At 42.4% G+C, this 22068-nt stretch overlaps 1 protein-coding gene across 9 annotated transcripts in view; it reads left to right on the top strand.

The window, feature by feature from the left end:
• The window catches only part of KDM6A (lysine demethylase 6A), a 212446-nt gene that overhangs the window by 57066 nt on the left and 133312 nt on the right, over nucleotides 1–22068 (top strand). For all 9 annotated transcript variants that reach the window (XM_089665149.1, XM_089665148.1, XM_089665146.1 and 6 more), the window contains exons 4-6: nucleotides 5069–5118; nucleotides 18079–18137; nucleotides 18923–19043. In XM_089665149.1, coding sequence (XP_089521275.1) covers nucleotides 5069–5118; nucleotides 18079–18137; nucleotides 18923–19043 — 230 coding nt within the window. The remainder of the gene's footprint in view (nucleotides 1–5068; nucleotides 5119–18078; nucleotides 18138–18922; nucleotides 19044–22068) is intronic.

The raw sequence follows: 22068 nt of genomic DNA, 5'->3' as shown, positions 1-22068 counted from the left end.
TCCCTGTCAGTTTGGACACACTGCTCTGGATGGCTGAGCACAGCCATCCAGAGCAGTGTACTTACAGTGAAGAACACACCACCCGCCCCCTAGTAAAACACTCCCATCCCACAGTTAACCCTTTGATTGCCCCCTCATGTTAACCCATTCCTGCCCAGTGCCATTAGTACAGTGTCAGTGCTTTTTTTTTTTTTTTTTTAGGACTGATACTGTATTGATGTCAGTGACACCAAGTAAGTTCCCAGTGTCAGAATGCTTGCTGCAGTCCCGCTATAAGTCTCTGATCACTGTTATGAGTCGCTGATCGCCGCCATTTTTAGTATAAAAAAAAATATTCCAGTACCTATATCGCTTGTAAACGCTATAACTTTCACATAAACCAATTAATTTACATAGATTTTTTTTAGCAAAGATATAGAGCAGAATATATTTTGGCCTAAATTTATGACGAAATTTGATTTTTTTTTTATTTTTTACTGAACATGTTTAATAGTAAAAAGTACAAAATACTGCTTTTTTTCCTCAGTCTTTTTTTTTTTTTTTTTTTTTTTTGCGCAAAAAAAAACTGCACAGGTGATCACGTACCACTGAAAAAAAGCTCAATTCTTGGGAAGATGAGGACGTAAATTTAATTTGGGTGCAGCGTTACATGACCGCGCAATTGTCAAAGTAACACAGCACCGTAACGCAAACCGCTTCCTGACCACCCTATAGCAGAAACACTGCTGCAGGGCGACACAGGTGCACAAAATCACGTGTATATTTACGTGATTTGCGCTCCTGATAGCGTCAGATTGCCTATCAGTACACCAGGAATCACATTTAACCCCTTGATTGCCAGGAAAACGCTCATACACAAATCTCCATTGCTAGTATAGTGTCTGAACGGATCAGTATCTTTGATCAGATCAGCACTATACCAGCGGTCACATTAGTATAGTGTCCCCAAAAACGCTGGGATAAGCCCCGGCACCTATGTTTAGCCCCTAGGCTTAACCCCCCCCTTTCTCTCCCAGCAAGTGCAGTGTCAGTAGATCACTGTCACTTGATGCATTGCACACAAAACTGTAGTGTTCGCAGAATCAGGCCTGATCTCTGCTAGCACTTGCCGGTAAATTTTGATGACTCTCATATGCAGCAGAGTGGCAGTACCAGTGCCGCTTTACCTTTTTTGGTGAACTGGTGAGCACCTGCGGTCTAGTACATCCTGGTCGTTCACATACCTGCACTGCAGTATCACTTGGTGACGTGCCGAGTCCCATAAGTGCAGTACAAGCTGGTGCTGTGGCTAACACAAGTAGTTTCCCACACCTGTTTTTCACGGAAGATCTGTATGGATTGATTGTGGATCAAAACAATTTATATGCAGTACAATTTATCACCGCCAACCCAAATTCAAACCTTGCCAGACAATTCTCATGGAAACTCATTACGGTTTCTAAATTTAAATTTTTTTTGGGCCTAACCCTCAACATAGGCATTACTAAAAAAAAATGAATTGTGGTTGTATTGGTCCACAGACCTGATTCTTCATATGCCGTGTTCTCTGCTGCCATGGCCAGGCATAGAGATGAGAGTATAATGTGTTTTATGCATTTCATCCTGTCTTCCTCGGGATGACCCTGAATTTGACCGGCTCCACAAAATTTGGCCCCTCGTAAATCACCTTAACCAAAAATTTGCAGATGTCTATACGCTCTCATTAATTCTTCTGGCCGTCTTGCATTCAAATAATTTCTTCCCAGCAAGCGTACCAGATTTGGGGTCAAGCTATATAAGACCTGTGAGAGGGCAACGGTATGCATATAGGTTTCGGATTTACGAGGGAAAAGATAGTCATGTGGAGCCCCCCGGATGCCCAGACAACATGGGAAGCAGTGGCAAGATAGTTTGAGACTTGGTGTCATCCTTTTTCCATATGGGGTACCACTTATACGTGGACAATTTTTATTCAAGCGCACCACTACTTAGATATTTGTACAATCTTGGAATTGGCGCATGTGGCACCATGCGAAATAATGTGTACCCACCATTAGAAGTGGGTGGATGCCAGGCAGTATATTCTAATGTTGGGCATACCACACACTTTTTCTGGCAGAGATTTCTTCTCTTTTTTTTTTTTTCATTCAGCTCACAAGCTTCATAAATAAAACAAAGCATAGCATATATACTCAACAAAGACCAGCGACGTACTGTTACATCACTGGACTTTGAATGGTTATACCAGGATGATGCCTACAGCTACAGGCATCATCCTGGTATCGTTTCTTTCAGCCGGGGGGATTGGTGCTATCCTGGCATTTCAGGGCCTCTGAAACTGATAGGTAGTGAGGAAGTTACTCACATTCAGGTTTTCAAAGTGGTCATTGGATTTCAGGCTCCTGTTTATGGCTAGGTTCCCAAAAAATCTCACACATGTGGTATCCCCATACTCATTAGAAGTAGCAGAATGTATTTTGTTTTGTAATTCCACATATACCCATGGCTTGTGTGAGCAATATATAATTTAAATGACAACTTTGTGAATGTCATTTTCCAAAAACTTATTTGGATTGATTGTGGATCAGAGCAATTTATATGCACAATTTATCACCGCCAACCCAAATTGCCAGACCATTTGCATGGAAACCTGTTATGGTTTCCAAATTTAAAGTTTTTTTGGGCCCAACTCTCAACATAGGTAGTGAAGAAGTGAAATAAGGAATTAATGCACCATCAGGATTTCAAAGGGGTTATTGGATTTTGGGCTATTGTATGTGACTAGGCTCCCAAACACTCTCACACATGTGGTATCCCCATACTTGGTATGAGTAGCAGAATGTATTTTGGGGTGTAATTACAAATATTCCCGCGACTAGTGTGAGCAATATACCATTTAAATGACAACTTTGTGTAAAAAAAAAAAAAAAAAATCTTTTTTTGTCATTTTCCAAAAACTTGTGGAAATAAAATAAATCTTCCATGGACTCTACATGCCTCTCAGCAAATAGCTTAGGGTGTCTACTTTCTGAAAAGGGGTCATTTGGGGGTGTTTGTACTGCCCTGTCTTTTTTTTGTTTATAGCGCAAAAATTAAAAACCCAGAGGTAATCAAATACCAAAAGAAAGCTCTATTTGTGGGGGAAAAAGAATTACATAAATTTGATTTATGTACAGCATTGCATGACTGCACAATTGTCACTTAAACTAGCTCAGTGTAACAAAAAATGGCTTAAATGGCAGCATCTATAACGTAGTTTGTAGACACTAACTTTTATAACTTTCACATAAACCAATTAATATATACTTATTGGGGTTTTTGTTTTACCAAAGACATAGCAAAATATATTTTGGCTTAAATTTATGACGAAATTTGAGTTTATTGCATGTTTTGTATAACAGCAATTAGAAAATATTGTTTTTTATTTTCCAAACATTTTTCTCTTTTTGGCTATAGCACACAAAATAAAAAACGCTGAGGTGATCAAATACCACCAAAAGAAAGTTCTATTTGTGTGAAAAAAAGGACATACGTTTCAAAGTACTTGGACTTTCTTGGTATCTCAATTCTCCAGCATGTTTTAAAAAATAAATTTTTTTTTTGGGAGGATTTAACACTAAACTTGGTCTTCAACCTGTATCTTTTAAATCCTAATGTTATTTTTTAGCCATCTTGCCCTCATTCACTTTTAATTTACAGAGTACAAGTGTTTCAGTTTTTGGGAAAAATTTCTTTCTAGAAGGAGATAGTAAAGTAAACGTGAAACTTTATGCAACATATTGTGATGCTATAACATCTGAGCAGTTATCCAAGCATGCCGTTTTACCACTTGCCTATCGGGCACTTTTACCCCAATTTTCAGCTTTCAGTGCTGTTGCACTTTGACAATTGCGCATTCATGCAACATTGCACCCATAAGAAATTTTTATAATTTTTTTCACACAAATAGAGCTTTCTTTTGGTGGTATTTAATCGCCACTGGGGTTTTTATTTTTTGCACTATAAAAAAAAAAGTTTTTCTTTCTATTTTTACATTTTGCAGACAGTTAATTTTTCTCCTTCACTGATGTGTGTTGCGGAGGTGGCATGGGTAGGCGGCACTGATGAGGTTATACGGATAGGCGGCACTGATATGCAGCAATGATGGGCACTGCTGGGTATTGATCATCAGTGCAGGTGTGCTCTGTGACATTTGAAGGTTATTGGCAGTACTTTTCTCACACTGTGACAGCATGAGGAAAGTGCTGCCAATAACCGGCAACTGTATTTACTTTGTGATCTGTGTCATTGGACACAGCTGATCACTTGGTAAAAGGATGCTGTGATTGGCCTTTTACCTAGTCATGGGAACAGCTGTGTCCGTAGGACACAGTGATCACTGACAGCACCAGGTGCACGCTGCTGGGGGCACTTTCTGGGAGAACATCATATGACTCCCTCAAGAACTGGACAACCTCACTGTAGCCGTCATTCGGCTATAACACGGTTGTAAAGTGGTTAAAGTGCTTGTAAACTGTTATATATATACACCAGTGAAATGACTGGCCTCGGGTGATACAAAGAGATTAAACAAATCCTCCTGCATAAGTTGTACCTGTTTATCTGCAGTATTCTCCTCTTTACATCAAGTAATTCACAATTAATACATTTACAAAGCTTGTCTGAGAGTTCAGAAAAAAGGGGGAGGAGAACTGAAATTAAACACTGCAGAGCTCAGTGAGGAGAGTTCTGAGCGCTGATTGGGAGAAAGACACCCCCCCCCCTCCACACAGCTCATAGAAACAGAGCTGAGGCTGTCAATCTGCTTGCAGGTCTCTCTCCTGTCACTTTTTTCTCTTGGTGTAAAGAAAACATGTCAAAAATGAGTATGGCAAGGTAGTGGACAGTGTTAGCACAGTCTCAGTGTACCGCTTCTAAAAAAGGTTTTTAGAAGCTGAAACCTTAAAACCTGCATTCCATGTTTTATGATGATAAATTAGGTTTTAAAAGTTTGAATTAGCATTTGTATTAATCTATCACTTGATCACTGGTTAAACCTAGTTTTTTTTTTTTTTTTTTGGTTTTTTTTTTTTTATTTTTCTCCATACAGCATTATCTGCATACCAGAGGTACTACAGTTTACAATCTGACTACTGGAAGGTGAGTTGGACATATATCTTGTTTTGGAAAATTGCCATAATGTTTAGAAATGGGGTCCATTCAAAGTTTAGTGTCTTGCAGTTAAGTACTCTAGTATGTTGATTTCACTCACCTTAATTCTGTGATGATGCTTTCTTATGCTGACTTTAAAGTGGTTCTAAAGGCTCAAGTTTTTTTTACCTTCATGCATGAAGGTGGAAACCTTCTGTTTGTAGCAGTCCTTCCTAATACTTTAACTGAGCCCCATTCTGATCCAGCGATATCCATGAGAGTCTCGGTTCTCTGGGAACTCATTCCGCTGCTGTCAGTCATAGCCAGTGAGCCAATCAGGAGAGGGAGGTGTGGTGGGACTAAGCTACAGCTCTGTGTGTGTGAAGGGACACGCAGAGCCGCGGCTCAAACTGCTTGCTGTGGGGGCACTCGTCAGGAGGGAGGGGCCAGGAGCGCCAGCAGGGGACCTGAGAAGAGGAGGATCTGGGCTGTGCATGTTAATATGGCTTACCTTGATCCCAGAGATGCCTCTGCTGAACATACAGATGACAATGTGGTCATTAGATAAATCAGTTGTTTTGTTGAAAAAAGTACACATCACTCCTTCTTTTTTTTTTTTTTTTTTTTCTGGTCTCTAAGTATTTTTAAGCAAAAGGTCATCTGAAGCTGTCAGTTATTTGATCATTTATGCATGGGTAGCTAAGGTTTAAAAAGACTTCTGATTCAAATTTTTAGCTCAATAGGTGGTGAAGGTGGGCAGCAGGATTTGTCCTGTGCGCAGAAGATGAGCAATTATCTTAAAGTTCAGTTCCAGGTAGATATTAAATTAATGTAGTTATGTAACTTTATATTTACATACAATGAGCAATTATCTGAATCTTCATGGTTTTTGCCTTCTGTTGTTCTTGTGCATAGCTGCACTCAGATGGGGGGGGGGGGGGGGAGAATGGGTGGCACTAGGAGCTAGCCTATCATGCTCTGCTGTATGCACCTGCTAACAGGGAACATACTTGCTGGAGGAGAGCAGAGTTGATGAATTTTCCGTGTATTACAGTTTCTTCCTAGTCAAATCGGCAGGCTGCAGGTAAGGAAGTGACACAATTGTATTTATCCCAGGGAAAGCAGTATCATCCTTCTGGTATTTTTCCTTGGAAAAGCGATGTAAATCACAAAAGTAGCTTGACAGTTTTTTAAATCCTTTAGCGGATAACAGTTCACATATTTGTATTTCAGCTGTGTATTATGCAAATTGCTTGAAATTTAGCTTGAATAAACCCAACAACTAAAATGTAAGATGTTGCAGCTTAACAGTCCTTAGAAGCAGTTGCTGCTTTAGTTTTCTTATTCACATTAAGAACATTTTCAGCAAGCAGAGAACATACCTGTTCTTTCCAGAAATGGAGTGTGCTTGTCCCTTCCTTGCGAGAAGAATTTAACAATTTCATTATCCATCTGTAAATTCTCCCCATCCTTTGTGTAAAGCCTCATGAACACAGGATGTTTTAAAAATGCTCCTCCTCTTGGCAGCAGCGTTTGGCAGGCGCTTGTCAAAGTGTTTAGGTGCGTTTACACGTGTCAAGCGCTTGGGTGGTAATTAATTTAATTGATCAGAATAATAATATATTCTGGCCATCCGAATTAATTAATGCTGAAGCGCTAAATGAGCCTAGCTTTAACACGTTTTTAGCTGCGTTCAGGCGCGTCAAGCGGTTTTTCTGCCAAAACGCTGCTGCTCCTGGTCGCACTGGCCCATGGTTTTCATCCTGCCTGTAAGCGCTACTGCTACTAAAAAGCTTGTAAAAGTCTGTGTGTGAACACATAGGAGAACATGGAGCGCCGTTTGGAAGTGGTAAAAAAACACACTCCTGACGCTCCTAAAAGTGGCTGTGGAAACGCCCTGTGTGCATGAGGCCCTATTAGTGATGAAAAAAGGCAGATGTATGTAGTGTAGCTTGGGTGGCAACCATGGGCCCTCCGTAGATACAGTGGAGCCTAGTCAACCAATTGCAAATTTACCAAATGTGGGGGGGAAAAAAAGTCCTGAAAAAAATGCAGCCACAACATCTAATATCTGGTAACTGTCAGTATATTACATTTGTTTTGGGTTTACATGCATTTAGTTATGGTTAGGTTATATCTGTTTTTACTTGGCTGTGAATTATAGACTGTTTTATATGAAAGGAATTAAGTACATTTTTGACATTAAAGTACTATGAAAGCGCAATAAAACATTTTTCAATAAACTATTTTATTTGTTGTAATTCTTACCCCTGCACTTGCAATTTACAACGTTTAATGCTGCTGGGCTCCTGCTCTCAATGCTGCTTCACTTAAAGCTTTTAAGAGATGACTAGAAGTTAAGAGTGGACACAGCAGTCTTCAGTCATTCTATTCACTTGGAGAAGGAAGAGGGGGGTGGAGATGCAGGAAAGTACCTTGCCATCTTAGGCTATGGAGGGGGGTTTCCATAGATGTGCACAGTGCAGGGAGACACAACTTGCTCCCTGCATGCAGGAGTTGCTCCATTGGATGCTGAAAGAGAAAGGAGCCACCCTGAAACAGGAAGCCTGCAGAAGTGGTCTTCGCACTAGCGAAACTGAAATTTAGGCAAGGATTAGGGCTGCTTAAATTGACGGCGCTATATAAGTACCTGCAATAATAATGTAATAGTTTGTAGACGCTGTAACGTTTCCACAAACCAATTAATAAACCGTGTTTTTTTTTTTTTTTTTTTGTAGTTTGTAGACACTATAACTTACACAAACCATTTAATATACACTTATTTTGTTGGTTTTTTTTTTAACCAAAGCAGCAGAATAAATTTTGACCTAAATTTAAGAAGTTAGATTTGTTTTTTTTATTGGATGTTTTATAGCAGAAAGAAAATGTTTTTGTTTCTTCAAAATTTTTGGGATTTTTTTCCATTTATATATTAAAACCCGGTGGTACTCAAATACCACCAAAGGAAAGCTCCATTTATATGAAAAAAAAAAAATTTCATTTGTGTACAGTGTTGCATGACCACGCAATTGCTAGTTAACGTAGCTCAGTGCTGAATAGCAAAGGGCTGGTCATAAATGGGGTAAAACCTTCTGGAGCTTAAAGCGATATTAAAGGTTCATATATTTTTTTTTAATTCTAAATTAACAAACATCTTATACTTACCTGCTGTGTGCAGTGGTTTTGCACAGAGCAGCCTGGATCCTCCTCTTCTCGGACCCCCCACAGACTCTCCTGGCACCTCCTTTTTGTCGGGTGCCCCCACAGCAAGCAGCTTGCTATGGGGGCACCTGCTGCTCCGTGTGTCCACTCTCACACGGAGCCGCGAGTTGGTCCTGCCCCCTTTCCTCCTTGGTTGCCTGGCTGTGATTGACAGCAGCGGGAGCCATGAACTCCTGCTTGCTGTCCCAACCAATGAGGAGGAGGAGACACGGGACAGCCGAGGTTGTTGTGTACATCGATGGATCGCGATGGGGTTCTGGTAAGTATTGAAGGGGCTGGGGACACTACTGCACACAGAAGGTTTTTTATCTTCACGCATAGCATGTATGAAGGTAAAAAAAACCTTGAGCCTTTACAACCACTTTAAGTGGTTAATGCAGTCTTTTGCACATAAGGGCCAGTAAGGGCTCATTTATACACACTGCAAAAACTGTAGTACCTCTGAAAAGCAATCCGCTTTTCAGAGGCATTTCACAGGCAGAGAAGGAGGTGATATGTCCCGAACTCACGGCCTATTTTAGCCATGTACCGTATTTTGCGCTCCATAAGACGCACCTAGGTTTTAGAGGCGGAAAATAAGAAAAAAAATATTCTGAACCAATGGACTGCAGACATAGTACAGGAGATGACCAGAGACTGCGGACACAGTACAGGAGATGACCAGAGACTGCGGACACAGTACAGGAGATGACCAGAGACTGCGGACACAGTACAGGAGATGACCAGAGACTGCGGACACAGTACAGGAGATGACCAGAGACTGCGGACACAGTACAGGAGATGACCAGAGACTGCGGACACAGTACAGGAGATGACCAGAGACTGCGGACACAGTACAGGAGATGACCAGAGACTGCGGACACAGTACAGGAGATGACCAGAGACTGCGGACACAGTACAGGAGATGACCAGAGACTGCGGACACAGTACAGGGGATGACCAGAGACTGCGGACACAGTACAGGAGATGACCAGAGACTGCGGACACAGTACAGGAGATGACCAGAGACTGCGGACACAGTACAGGAGATGACCAGAGACTGCGGACACAGTACAGGAGATGACCAGAGACTGCGGACACAGTACAGGAGATGACCAGAGACTGCGGACACAGTACAGGAGATGACCAGAGACTGCGGACACAGTACAGGAGATGACCAGAGACTGCGGACACAGTACAGGGGATGACCAGAGACTGCGGACACAGTACAGGGGATGACCAGAGACTGCGGACACAGTACAGGGGATGACCAGAGACTGCGGACAGTGCAGGGATGACCAGAGACTGCGGACAGTACAGGGGATGACTAAGAGAATACGGACCTTTGGGGAGGGAGGGGGAGCGGTTACCTGAATTTGACAGGTACCCGCTCCCACTTCCGCGGAGTTGTCGTCCCTTTAACTGTGCTTTTTGCTTGGTCCGGCGTCTTCTGGGACCTGTCATGTGTCCCAGAAGACGCCGTACAATTCACAAAGCGCAGCACTTCTCGCGCATGTGTACTGGGCACCCGGCTCTCAAGCCCAGAGCCCACACTGAAGATGCCGACGCGGGAAGCCTTCGCAGCGCTGGACCGAGGAACAGGTGAGGTCCTGCTGCAGAGAAGAGACGAGCGGCCGGCCCGGTATTCTGACACGGCGGTGGGAATACCGGACCGGCTGCTCCATATTCGCTCCATAGGACGCATTGACATTTTCCCCCCTTTTTTTGGCGGGGAAAAAGTGCGTCTTATGGAGCGAAAAATACGGTAAATGCCACTGCATTGGTTGAGGAAGTTGCAGCACAGCCCCATTCATGTAAATGGTGAGTTGCCTGCAGAACATAACAGGAGTTTACTTGACAGCAAAGCATTGTTGCCATGACATATGTACACTCCCATCTGTAGTTTAGAGAGGAGCAGTAAAAATGTGGGTTAACCATGTAGTTTTTTTTTTTCTCTACCACCCCTCCACCTTTAACTATAAATGAGCCCTTACTGAATTTTGGCCTCTTTTTTTCAAGTTAACTTTCTCTTCAGTTGGTGAACATTTTTTTAGTATTTTTTGGTATCTCGTCTTAATGCCAGCATATACTTTGCAGAAATAAGCCTTACAGTGACTGCATAAGGTACTGATATACACTGTTCAGAAAAATTAAAGGAACACTTTGAAAACACATCAGATCTCAATGGGGAAAAATATGCTTGATATCTATACTGATATGGACTGGGTAATGTGTTAGGATCGTAGGGTTGCCCAATCGTTTAAGGGAATTGAAAATTATCAACCTACAGAGGACTGAATTCAAAGACACTTCGAAAATCAAAGTGAAAAAATTATGCAGCAGGCTAGTCCATTTTACTGAAATTTCATTGCAGAATGGTACTCAGTAGTTTGGCCCCCACGTGCTTGTATGCATAGCTGACAACGTTGAATCATGCTCCTAATGAGACAGCAGATGGTGTCCTGGGGTATTTCCTCCCAGATCTGGACCAGGGCATTCAATGGTAACAATTCCTTCATCGTCCAGGAACTGCCTGCATACTCTCGCCACATGGGGCTGGGCATTGTCGTGCACCAGGGGGAACCCAGGACCCACTGCACCAGCGTAGGGTCTGACAATGGGTCCAAGGATTTCATCCCGATAACTAATGGCAGTTAGGGTGTGTCCCTCCATGGATATGCCTCCCTAGACCATCACTGGCCCACCACCAAAATGGTCACGCTGAACGATGTTACACGTCTGTCACATGCTCAGGGTAAACCTGCTCTCATCTGTGAAAAGCACAGGGCGCCAGTGGCGGACCTGCCAATTCTGGTGTTCGACGGCAAATGCCAATCGAGCTCTATGGTGCCGGGCAGTGAGCACAGGGCCCACTAGAGGATGTCGGGCCCTAAGGCCACCCTCATATGAAGTCTGTTTCTGATTGTTTGATCAGAGACATTCACACCAGTGGCCTGCTGGAGGTCATTTTGTTGGGCTTTGGCAGTGCTCATCTTGTTCCTCCTTGCACAAAGAAGCAGATTCTGGTCTTGATGATGGGTTAAGGACCTTCTATGGCCCTGTCTAGCTCTCCTAGAGTAACTGCCTGTTTCCTGGAATCTCCTCCATGCTCTTGAGACTGTGCTGGGAAATACAGCAAACGTTTTGGCAGTGGCACGTATTGAGGTGCCATCCTGGAGGAGTTGGACTGCCTGTGCAACCTCTGTAGGGTCCAGGTATCACCTCATGCTACCAGTAGTGACACTGACCCTAGCCAACTGCAAAACTAGTGAAAAACAATCAGAAAAGATGAGTAGGGAAAAGAAATATCAGTAGCCTCCACCTGTAAAACCGTTCCTGTTTTGGGGGTTGTCTCATTGGTAACCACCTTGTGCACCTGTTGTTAATTTCATTAACAACAAAGCAGCTGAAATTGATTAACAACCCCCTCTGCTACTTTACTGACCTGATCAATCTCCCAGGAGTTTGACTTGATGCTATACTTTGCTCAAAAAATTAAACGAAAATTGTTTAATCACTGTGTAGGTATCAAGTGCACATCAACATGTTTAAAATGAAGGGGGGTCTTAATAGGGCAAAAACAGATATTAAGATAGCCATCATGGTTTTATTTGCTCCTTTGCATAGCGTTAAATAATTGCAAAGCATTTTCCAGAGTACATTGAGCGCTATTCATATGCTGTATTCAATGCTTTGTTGGTCTGTGCTACTGGTCTGTTTGGCAGGAAACTGGTTAAAGCAATCATTTTAATTATATGCTTTAATGAGTTTAACAGTGCAGTGTTTGTAAATGTACCTAATACCCCAGGAATTTACTGATTAGAGTTGAATTCAGTTTGATTTACTATTGTTAAATGGAGTGTGAACACTTCAAAGTCTGATTTCCCTGTAATATGTTTTGAAGTCTATGTAAAATAGCATAACTGAATACTACATGAGCTCTTCTGCTGAAAAGGCAATCATGCTTATTGCCAGTGTTGATTATTTACAGTGCAGATAACATTTCAAACATTTAAATTCGGATTTCTTATTTTATCACCTTAACATCTGCCATAATTAAATAGGTCCACTGGTTGTTTTCAGTGTCTCCCTATTTGCCATCTTTTTCCACTATAATTTAGATGGTAGACTTAGACTACAATATTTTCTTAGGTACTTGACGAAACTGAGATTTTTTTAAAGCATTTTCATGTTTAGCTATCTGATGATGTTCTGAGTGTAAGAGATTTAGGACTGTTACAAAAGCATGTGTGCATTGCTTGCTGTTATTAGCACTGATATTTAGAACTAGTGTTTTAGACTAGCCTTTCTCAACCTGTTTACCCCAGTGGAACCCTTGAAATAGTCTTCATGTGTCATGGAACCCTGCTTAAAATAATTATACCTGCAGTTTGTGGTATATTGGCATGACAAACTGTAGAATGTTTTATATAAAATCATAAATATGGCATACCTGGCATAACTGACACCCTGGGCAGACACGTTTTCACAGCCTCCTGTTCTGTACAACATATTTAGTAATCTTGAAATTGCATAAATAGAAACGCAGACAGTGAAAATTTTGGTGCCCTCTTACATTAGTGGTCAGTGTTAGAAGTGCCTCTTGCATTGGTGGCTAGAGTAGGTAGGAGTTCAATTGCCTACTGCTTAACCAGCCCCTTGTAAATTTCATTAGGAACCCTAATGGAACCTTGGATGAGAGAGGCTGGTTTAAACATATTATTTAGGGGTGTTTTTTTTTTTGCACTTTGTGTGAATGATTATAAATAATCACCCATGTTGGTTAAATGAAAGAAAAAAAAAAAAATTGGTCTGTCAATGCATGAAGATATTTTGAAGCAGTTCTCTAGGATCTATATTTTTGTCCTAAACGCCCCTTTCCCACTCAGCAGCGACTGCAAAAAATTTCACTGTTTATTGCTTCTGGGTTGAAAAAAAAATGGTTCTTCCCAGTAATGTTTTCTTTTATTTAAAAAGGCCTATCTAGTGCTGTCGAGGGAAGAGATCAGCAAGGTGCCACATGTCACGTGTAGATGGCCTTGGAAATGTAGGCAGCATGAAAGGCTGTGACAGAGGAACAGAAAACTCCCCTGTCATTGCTGTACCCTCATATCTTTGCTCTGATGGAACGTGCATTGCTCTACTTCCTTAAAGCAGAGTTCCACCCAAAAGGGGATTTTCCGCTTTAATGCTTTGTCGCCCGCTCCCCATTAAGGATTGGCATCTTTGGGGAGTGGGTTCCCGAATTTGGCAGGTTCCTGCTCCCACTTACTCTGAGATCGCCAAGGCGATTGGAAGCGGAAGATTTCCTCCCTCCCCGTAGTCTTCTGGGACACATGACAGGTCCCAGAAGACTACGGGGCCATTAACAAAGCACAGCAAGTCTCGTGCATGTGCAGTGGGCACCCGGCTACGAAGTCACAAGCTGTCACAACCGGGTGCCCACAGTAAAGATGCCGGCGCCAGGGAGAGAAGACGGCCGGTGAAACCAGCGGTGGTGAGGACACCGCTGGATGGAGGGACAGGTAAGTGGCTGTATTTTAAAAGTCAGCAGCTACAGTTTTTGTAGCTGAGGTACGCTGAGCAAAGGAGAGGAATTCAAGGGACAGGACTGCTGCAGAGGTAGAGCCATCAGCAGGGCAACACTGATCCCTGTAATAGGGAGAGACTGAGAGGGGTGGTTACTGGCAAAAGAGCAGGCATGGTCAGGGTAAACACTGGCACTCTTCATTCTTAGTTCCTCCCCCTCCAGTCAGCCTGAAGTAGAACTACAAGGAGGCATTGAGGGAAGGCGTCACCCAGCACAACAAAACCACCCTTGGGTGACTAGATAACAGGCACAAGGATACTTGACAGCTTTTCAGCAAAAGCAGTGCTTTCAGCTCCAAATGTTTACTGCCTTTTGGTGGTAGTACAGAAACTAATATCCAGTGTTGAGTTTCCCTGATAATGGTGGGGTATAAAGTCTGGAAAAATATATTGTTAGTCTTACTACCTGGCCTATGCTGCCTCCCTCAGGTGACTGGACAGTGGCTACAAAAAGGCAGGAAACCGCGTCTAGGTATGACCCCTCCCAGCTCATTTAAGCCTGTGTTTTTTGCTAATGTTTTTAGGTGATGGGTGTGTTTTTGAAAATCCCCTTTCAAGGGCTTGGTTCCCATTTTCCTTGCCTATTCTTAATATCCCTGCTTGAGGGCTTCATTCAAATCAGTTGCTACAGCCTGATATGCCAAAAAAAACTATACCTGAACCCCACATACAGTGAAGACAGAATGGTAGTGTTGTCAGTTGGTGCTGGATCCTGTGAGCAAGCAGGGTACTATGTATGCATGGACTTCGCTGGAAGGGTGCTTTACAGATCCAGGACATGCGCCTATCATGAAGGGTATAGATTGGGCCTTCTGGTCCTGCAGCAGAACTGGTGAGTGCATCTGATATGGTGGATCATGTGGCAGTCTTTCCCCTGACAGTGTTCCCTCTGTGGAGGTGACATTAGGAAGATATAACGGTGACAGCGCTCAATAAGGGCTGGTATGGTGCGATGGAAAAACACAGATCCTAGGTGCGGAAACACATGCAGCCACAGAGCATGTTGTATCTCCTACACAAGTTCACACCACAGCAGAGAATGACTCCACTGATTCCGCATCATACTGCCAAAGCCCCACGCAGCACCCTCTTCGTAAGCCCCAGCCACAACATGTGTTGGGACACTTGTCTGTCTTCGGGTGACTTGTGAGGAGGCCTCACTGTGATGGGGTTCCCCTGCTCATGGGTTGAGCATGTTTATTGGCCTACAGTCACCTAGTTCCAGGTGGTCACAAACTGGGTCTGCAATGTGGTGTCCAGAGGCTATAAGTTGAAATTTTGCTGCTTTCCCACTCCATGCTTTATGCACACAAGGTTGTCTTTGGATCCACAGAGAAGAGCACTTTTTTGTGGCCCTGGTAAGACTGCTGTCCCAGGGGTACATCACACGTGTAAACAGAGGAGGGGGAGGTCTTTCGGCTTCTATCCCAACATGTTTGTGGTTCACAAGCCAATAGGGACATCCATTCTATTCTGAACCTCAAGGGTCTTGAGTTCCTGAAATTTTAGAAATTTAGTTTGGGAATGCTCCTGATCAGTTTCTTTAGGAAGACTTCTTACATCTGTGGATATCAGTGATGCTTATTACACATCTCAGTTTTTTGCCTCACATGGGGTTTCTGCAGTTCACAGTTGAGGATCGTTACAATCAGTTTGTGGCATTACCCTTCAGCCTATCCACAGCCCCAAGGGTGTTTATCAGGGTGTTGAGGACCCAGGTTATCCCTCCTTGTGGGGTACCTAGGAGACCTGCTCCATGGGGAGCCTTTGAAGCTGACATTGAATGTCCAGCAGACACTACAGGTCCTGGAAAGGTTCGGTTGAGTTTTGAGCCTTCGGTCTCAACACCTTAGGCTTAGTTATCAATTTGGCTCAGACAAAGGTAATGCAAACCAAACAAAACACCTCTTGCACATGAATATGGTGGTCTAACACCATATGTCCTTGCACATCTGTTTCTTGACTGTAGATATGAATGTACCACTCTTTGCTGCCCTCTCGTGACTGGGGAAGTCACAATAGTATACTAGAAAAAAATACACTTTTTAATTGAAAAAAAAAAAACACACACACAATATATAACACAATTTTTTTGTAAAATATGAAAGATGATGTTACACCAAGTAAATAGTTAACTAAAATGTCATGCTTTAAAATTGCTGACTCTCGTGGAATGGCAACAAACTGCAATACTTAAATCTCCATAAGTAATGCTTTAAAAAAAAGTTTACAGGTTAGAGTTAGAGGAGGCCTAGCTCTAGAATTATTGATCTCACTATAACATTTGTGGCACTACCTCACTTGTGGTGCAAACATTTTACATATGTGTGCGCGACCTACGTATGCGGTCACTTCTGCGTGCGAGTATGGATGGATGGGGGTGCTTTAATTTTTTTTCACTCATTTTTTTTTTTTGGTAATGTAAAACATCCCTTGTGATAAGAATAATGGATGACAGGTCCTCTTTATCAGGACATCTGGGGTCTGTAAGGCTTACATGTCCCCTCCTGCTGCTTTTAAAAGCAATCTAGCAGTTAATCAACTGGATATCTTTTATCAGAAAGGGAAGCAGCTGTTAAAATAAAAAAATGCCATAGTTATGGCTGATGGCTTCAGCCATAACCCCAGTATACCACTTTGAAACCGCAACGTATATATATATACATATATACTTCTTGTGTACATCTTTTAAGTGGTTAAATATGGAGCACCAAAAGTCCTTCATATGGAATGGAGGTGCACTGTGATCCCCTAATATGTGTTTTTTGGTTCCATTTGCTTCTGGCAATGCAAAATGAAATCTAGACCCAGTAAGTATGTACCTATGTCTTGGAGTATGATCGCTTGGAGTGCAGCTGGCCTCTGCCTTTATGTTATTTCTGCCTTTTCACTACAAATCTAAGTGAGGCCCAGGCAGCCAATCAGTACCTTTGCTTCAGAGAGAAAGCTACGGAGAACATGCAGATGTAAAAGGGAGGCAGCAGTTTGCTAAAATTTGTGAGACCCCCCCCCTCAAAGTTAATATGTAACAATTTGTGTGGTGTAAATGTGCTTTCTGTAACATGTAGTAACAGTATAGGGTTGCATTGAATCAATATACAACCGACTTCAGCATTCGTTTATGCAATTTTTTTTTTTTATTATTTATTTATTTATTTTTTTACTGTACTGAAACTAAAGTTATTTTGTACACACACCCTCTTTTCCTAACAAGGTGATCAAAACCGTGCCTTGCAGCATACTTGATCTGTAAGCTGCCTCCAGATCCCTTTGATCTCAACACAACTCTGCTGCTGTGTTGGCAGTCAAAGTAGTCTTTGTGCTTCAGTGTTGGCGCCTTAAGACTAGGTTCACACTAGTGCAGTGGGATTTTGATCCAATTTTCAATGCAAATTTGTACTGCAGCTGCAGTGTGGCATGGAGCATTTTTAATACTTTTTTTTACTCTATCTCATTCCTGTCAGGGATACCCCCTCCCCCCTGTCCCTTCAGTCCGCAGAACACAACTACTCCTGTTGGTGGGAAGGGAGGGTGTTGGGTTGGGCACTCCTTTGCCCCTCCGTTTCCTGGTCTGCCAGGCTGCATGCTCAAATAAGTGTCTTGTATGTATTTTTTGGGGTGGGTGGGGGGTGTGGGAGCACACATTTTATTTTTTTTTTGGTTGGTGGGGGGGGGGGTTCTTTCCTTTATATGTACTTACAGCAGGGATAACTCTTTATTGTTAAGATTACCTGCTCCTAACAACCAGCACAAATTGCACTTAAGAGCAGCAAAAGATGAATGTAAATGTGATTTTTATTTTTTTTTATGCACTTCCATTGAAGTCTATGGACCACAAAATAGCACTGCATTGCACCCAAATAGCACAGAACCTTTACCCAAAGTTGCATTGCGGCTATTTCCTTTGTCCTGCGATTCGGTATGACCCACGTTGCATTTGAAATCACATCAGTGTGAACCAGGTCTAAGTGGCCATGTAGCAATTAATAGGCAAGTATAATAGGTTTTTATGATAAAATTACTGTTTTGACAGCTGGGGAGGTGTAGTTTTAAGGAACAATTTCAGGTCCCCTAATACTGTGTTAAGTAATGTCATCTGTTTAGTGAATTCTGTTTGTCTCAGTGGAACAGTTCTGAAAATACAGCAGTAAAATAACTAATTACGATTTTGTTTTATAGAATGCTGCCTTTCTTTATGGCCTTGGATTGGTCTACTTCCATTACAATGCATTTCACTGGTAGGTATTCTAAAATACATTTTGCTTCTAAGACATGCTTAAAAACATTGTATAACTTTAAATGATAAATGTCTGAATAACAGATGATTCTGTTATGTTAAAATGGAGGGCTCTCCATCTCTGGCAGCTTTTGCTTATGGATAAGTTAGAATCACATTCTTTTTTTTGCCCAAAATGTCTGTGCTTTAAGCTCACCATTGTATCGGAGTAGGCTGGTCATAAAACCATGTTTACCAAGAACTTAAAAGGCTGACTATTTATAAAATCATGACACTTTGGATTGGTAAAACAGAAAGCTACAGAAGGCTGGCCTCTCCATATTGCTACAGAGTATGGATCATGTATTGAAGAGTCTATATCTTGACTGGCTACTCTCTAAAATGAACATGTACTTTGCAGCCAAAGTATCAGATTCACAGAGTGAGCATCTTATATTTGCCTTCCCCGTACTTTCCTGACCAAAGCCCTGAAAAAATTGGATACTGCTTGGTAAGAGGAAACATGTGGCACTTATACACTGGTTATTGGATAGATTTCTTACCCCCTTGGTGACCGCTGTATGATTTTTAATTTTTTTTCCCTTTTCAAGGCCACATGTAAAATAACCCTTGACCTGAGAATGTTAATTAACCTTGTAGCAAATAGGGTTGCGCAATGAAGTGTGTTCCTAGTTCATTGGCCCTATTTTAAACTGGAAAAAAAAAATATTGCTTAGAGAAGGACGAAAATATACATTGTCTGTTTATAGTGTGATAGTCTTTAATTTGCCTTTTTAATTTTACTAGGGCAATTAGAGCATTTCAGGAAGTGCTTTATGTCGATCCTGGCTTTTGCCGCGCCAAGGAAATTCATCTACGACTTGGACTTATGTTCAAAGTGAACACTGACTATGAGTCAAGTTTAAAGGTAAATGCACAGTTTTATGTAATATGTCCTTTGTCAATAGTCGTGTGCTGTGCAAACAGGAAGGACCTTGTACTAGTTGTCCTCTAAAACATTTTATATTAATGATACAGTCCAGGAAACAGACTGATTCAGCCATATTCATGGATAATGGTTACAGGCTGCTACCTTCAGGTGATTTGACACTGGCAAATCTATTGCACTTGCCCACCTCGGACATAACCCCCTTTTAACTCTACCCCACTCCATGAGACTTTTTTTTCCTTTATTTACTTTAGGAGATGGTCCTCTTCTCCCTTATGGTGAAGTTTTCTATACTTAAAGAAGTAGTACAGGCAAAGCTCTATTGGCTGTACTTCCCCTGTGGATCACAGATGTGCAGATCATTCAGTTTGACCATGTCACTTAGCCAGTCCAGGCTAGGTAAAGATCTCGACTCCAAAGTCGGGATCCACCCCAGAGTCTGGAGTGGCCCCTGGCTCAGCTCTCACTGAGTCGCTGAGAACCTGAGCCAGCCACTCCCTCTCCCCTCCACAGCCCAGCGCTCCAGTGAGCGTGGGGGGGGAGGGGGGCGCTGCGGTTGCAGAGCAGAGAACAGTGACTAACAGTCACCACTCTCTGCTCAGAGCAGCTGTGAGAACTCGGCAATCAACGGTCTTGTGAGTTCTCACACTTAGAGCTGGCAGGGTACAGATGCAGCATCGGACCAATGCTACATCCACTTAGGTAAGTATAATTGGCGGGAAAAAAAATCAGTCCATACTTCTTTTCACTAGTTCTTCAGATTATTCAAATCTCTCTATCATCTCTTCACTGCCATCTGCTATAACAATCGATGCCATACATCCGGATTGGTGCAACGTCAGTATTACCTTGGGAACCATGCTCAGACCCCACGCTGTTGAAGCCGGGTCTTTAGGGAAAGGGGTATATCTGACCTTGTCATTTCTAGATTACTGCCACTTTGAGAGAACTATTTTACCACTTTAAAAGCCACTTTGAGAGAAATATAATACCATATCTGGAAACCCATTTTCGCCTGGTGTGAACACAGGCAACCCCAAAGACTACTCTGTACCTTGTATTCTGGCTTTTTTGCAGTCAGGACTTCACCAAAGCATGGCTCTATGTACTCTTTAAGGGACAGGTTTCAGCCTTTTCCATGCTATTACAAAAAACCTTTGGATTCACTTTCACTTGTTAAAACTTTTTTTCATGGTTTCCTATGGATAAGACTCTCTCTTTACAGCATCTTGTGCTTCTTTACCCTGCATAATCCACTCTTGAAACCCATTCAGGAACTTCCCTTGTTTGATCTCTCCTGCCATGTGGCTGTCATGTCTGCCAGATGTGTTTCAGTATAAGCGGTCCTCTTAGTAGGAGCCCTTTCTAAGTTTTTACAATGATAAAGTGGTCTTATGTCAAAGACCCTTGTTTCTTGCTTAGGTGTTATCAACCTTCCCCTTCCACCTTATTTGAGGCATTGTCCTTTTTGTTTCTTTACCTTGCTCCTAAAGCCTTGTACATACAATAAGGATTTTTTTCATTCAACCCAGTGTCCTAAACAGAAAAAACTGAGAGATTTTGTTCTAAACAAGCGATGTTAGTACAAAAATCTGTGGCTTTGTTGTCTGACAGGGGGATCCCCAATTGGCTATGAGTACTGATTGGATGCTGGTTTTCCATCCTGTCCCCGACCTGACCTGACCCAGTCCGTAGACCAGCTTCTTTCAGGACAGCTGTACACACGGTCCTAATGTCTACCGATGTTCGTTCTGTATGTACCCAGCTTAAGCATCCAAGAAAATTGTCCACCATTGTTTAGATGAAGTCAGGGCTACTCTATCTGGAAGCTACTGCCTCAGTATACGAAAAACTGACTTTTTTGTCCTGCCAAGAGAGTCTCGAAAAGAATGTTCTGCTTCCACGTCCACTAGGGCAAGACACATAAGGTAGCTCATTGTAGGAAAGATGAGATACGTCAAATTTCGTGCTTACTCTTCAGAATCACTGGGGGTTTCCAGGGCATTCCTACATGGTGTCTGTTGCTCATCTTTGTAAGGCCACCTACTGCTCCCCAGTTCATATGTTCTCCAAGTTCTAACAGGTGGATATTCAGGCCTCTGTGACTGTAGATTTTGGCCACATGGTTCTTTTAGCAGAACTCAAGTTGGGATCTTGACTCTTACCTGTTTGAATCCATTGACACGGTTCTGTTTGCCCTGTTGTTGCCCTCCTCTCTGGTTCTTAGTCCTGGGGTTTATGCATATTCAACCTGTGACCTGTACTGTATGAGTAAGATAAAGGCATTTTAACTTGCCTTCAAATTCCATATCTTGGAGTGCAGTAGAGGACACAGGCCGCCCTCCCCTCTGTTCCAGTGTTACTATGCATTGTTTACTAAAAAAAAAAAAACTTAGGTCTCACACAGTGGGGATGGGTTATAGGGGCATGCCAGACTGGGGTGTATCCAAAAGGTTTGCCAGTAATGTCCAGTTACCTGAAGTTAGCAGCCTGCTAACTCAAGAGTCTATGAATATCCAGCCTGTGTCCTGTACTGTACTCCCAAGATATGAATTTTACAGGTAAGTCGCTTTTTAAAAAAATTAAATATTGTGAACTGTTTTGTTAGTCTAGTGTGAACCTGTATCTACGTGTCTGCTGGTGCTTTGGTGCTTGAATGTTATTTTGGACTGTGCAAGGGAACGTCAACAATGGAAATCCATGAGTTGTCAGGTTAGATTATGATCCGTGCATCTCCTGTATAGGTGGTGTTCTTTCAGCTTTTTTTACCTTACATGTGATTGATGCCAGGTAAATAAAAACCTGAGTTGGTCCCAGGGCTTCCTGATTGAGTGGTGGTGCAAAATGTAAACACCAACTATATCAGCTGTCAGTGTGCAGGCTTGCTGATCTTTACCTGTACACTGGCTTCCTAAAAGTTGGCCACATCCCAGCGATAGGGTCCACATGTAAATGACAGCATAAACAGGCGATCAAAGCTTCCTGCTCCAATCTGTAGGTGGAG

This window comes from Staurois parvus, unplaced genomic scaffold, assembly GCF_062004578.1.
Source record: "Staurois parvus isolate SC_StPar_1 unplaced genomic scaffold, SC_StPar_1.0 ptg002140l, whole genome shotgun sequence".
Taxonomy (NCBI): domain Eukaryota; kingdom Metazoa; phylum Chordata; class Amphibia; order Anura; family Ranidae; genus Staurois; species Staurois parvus.
Note: the sequence above shows the minus strand (reverse complement) of the source record. Positions and strands in the feature narration are given on the sequence as shown.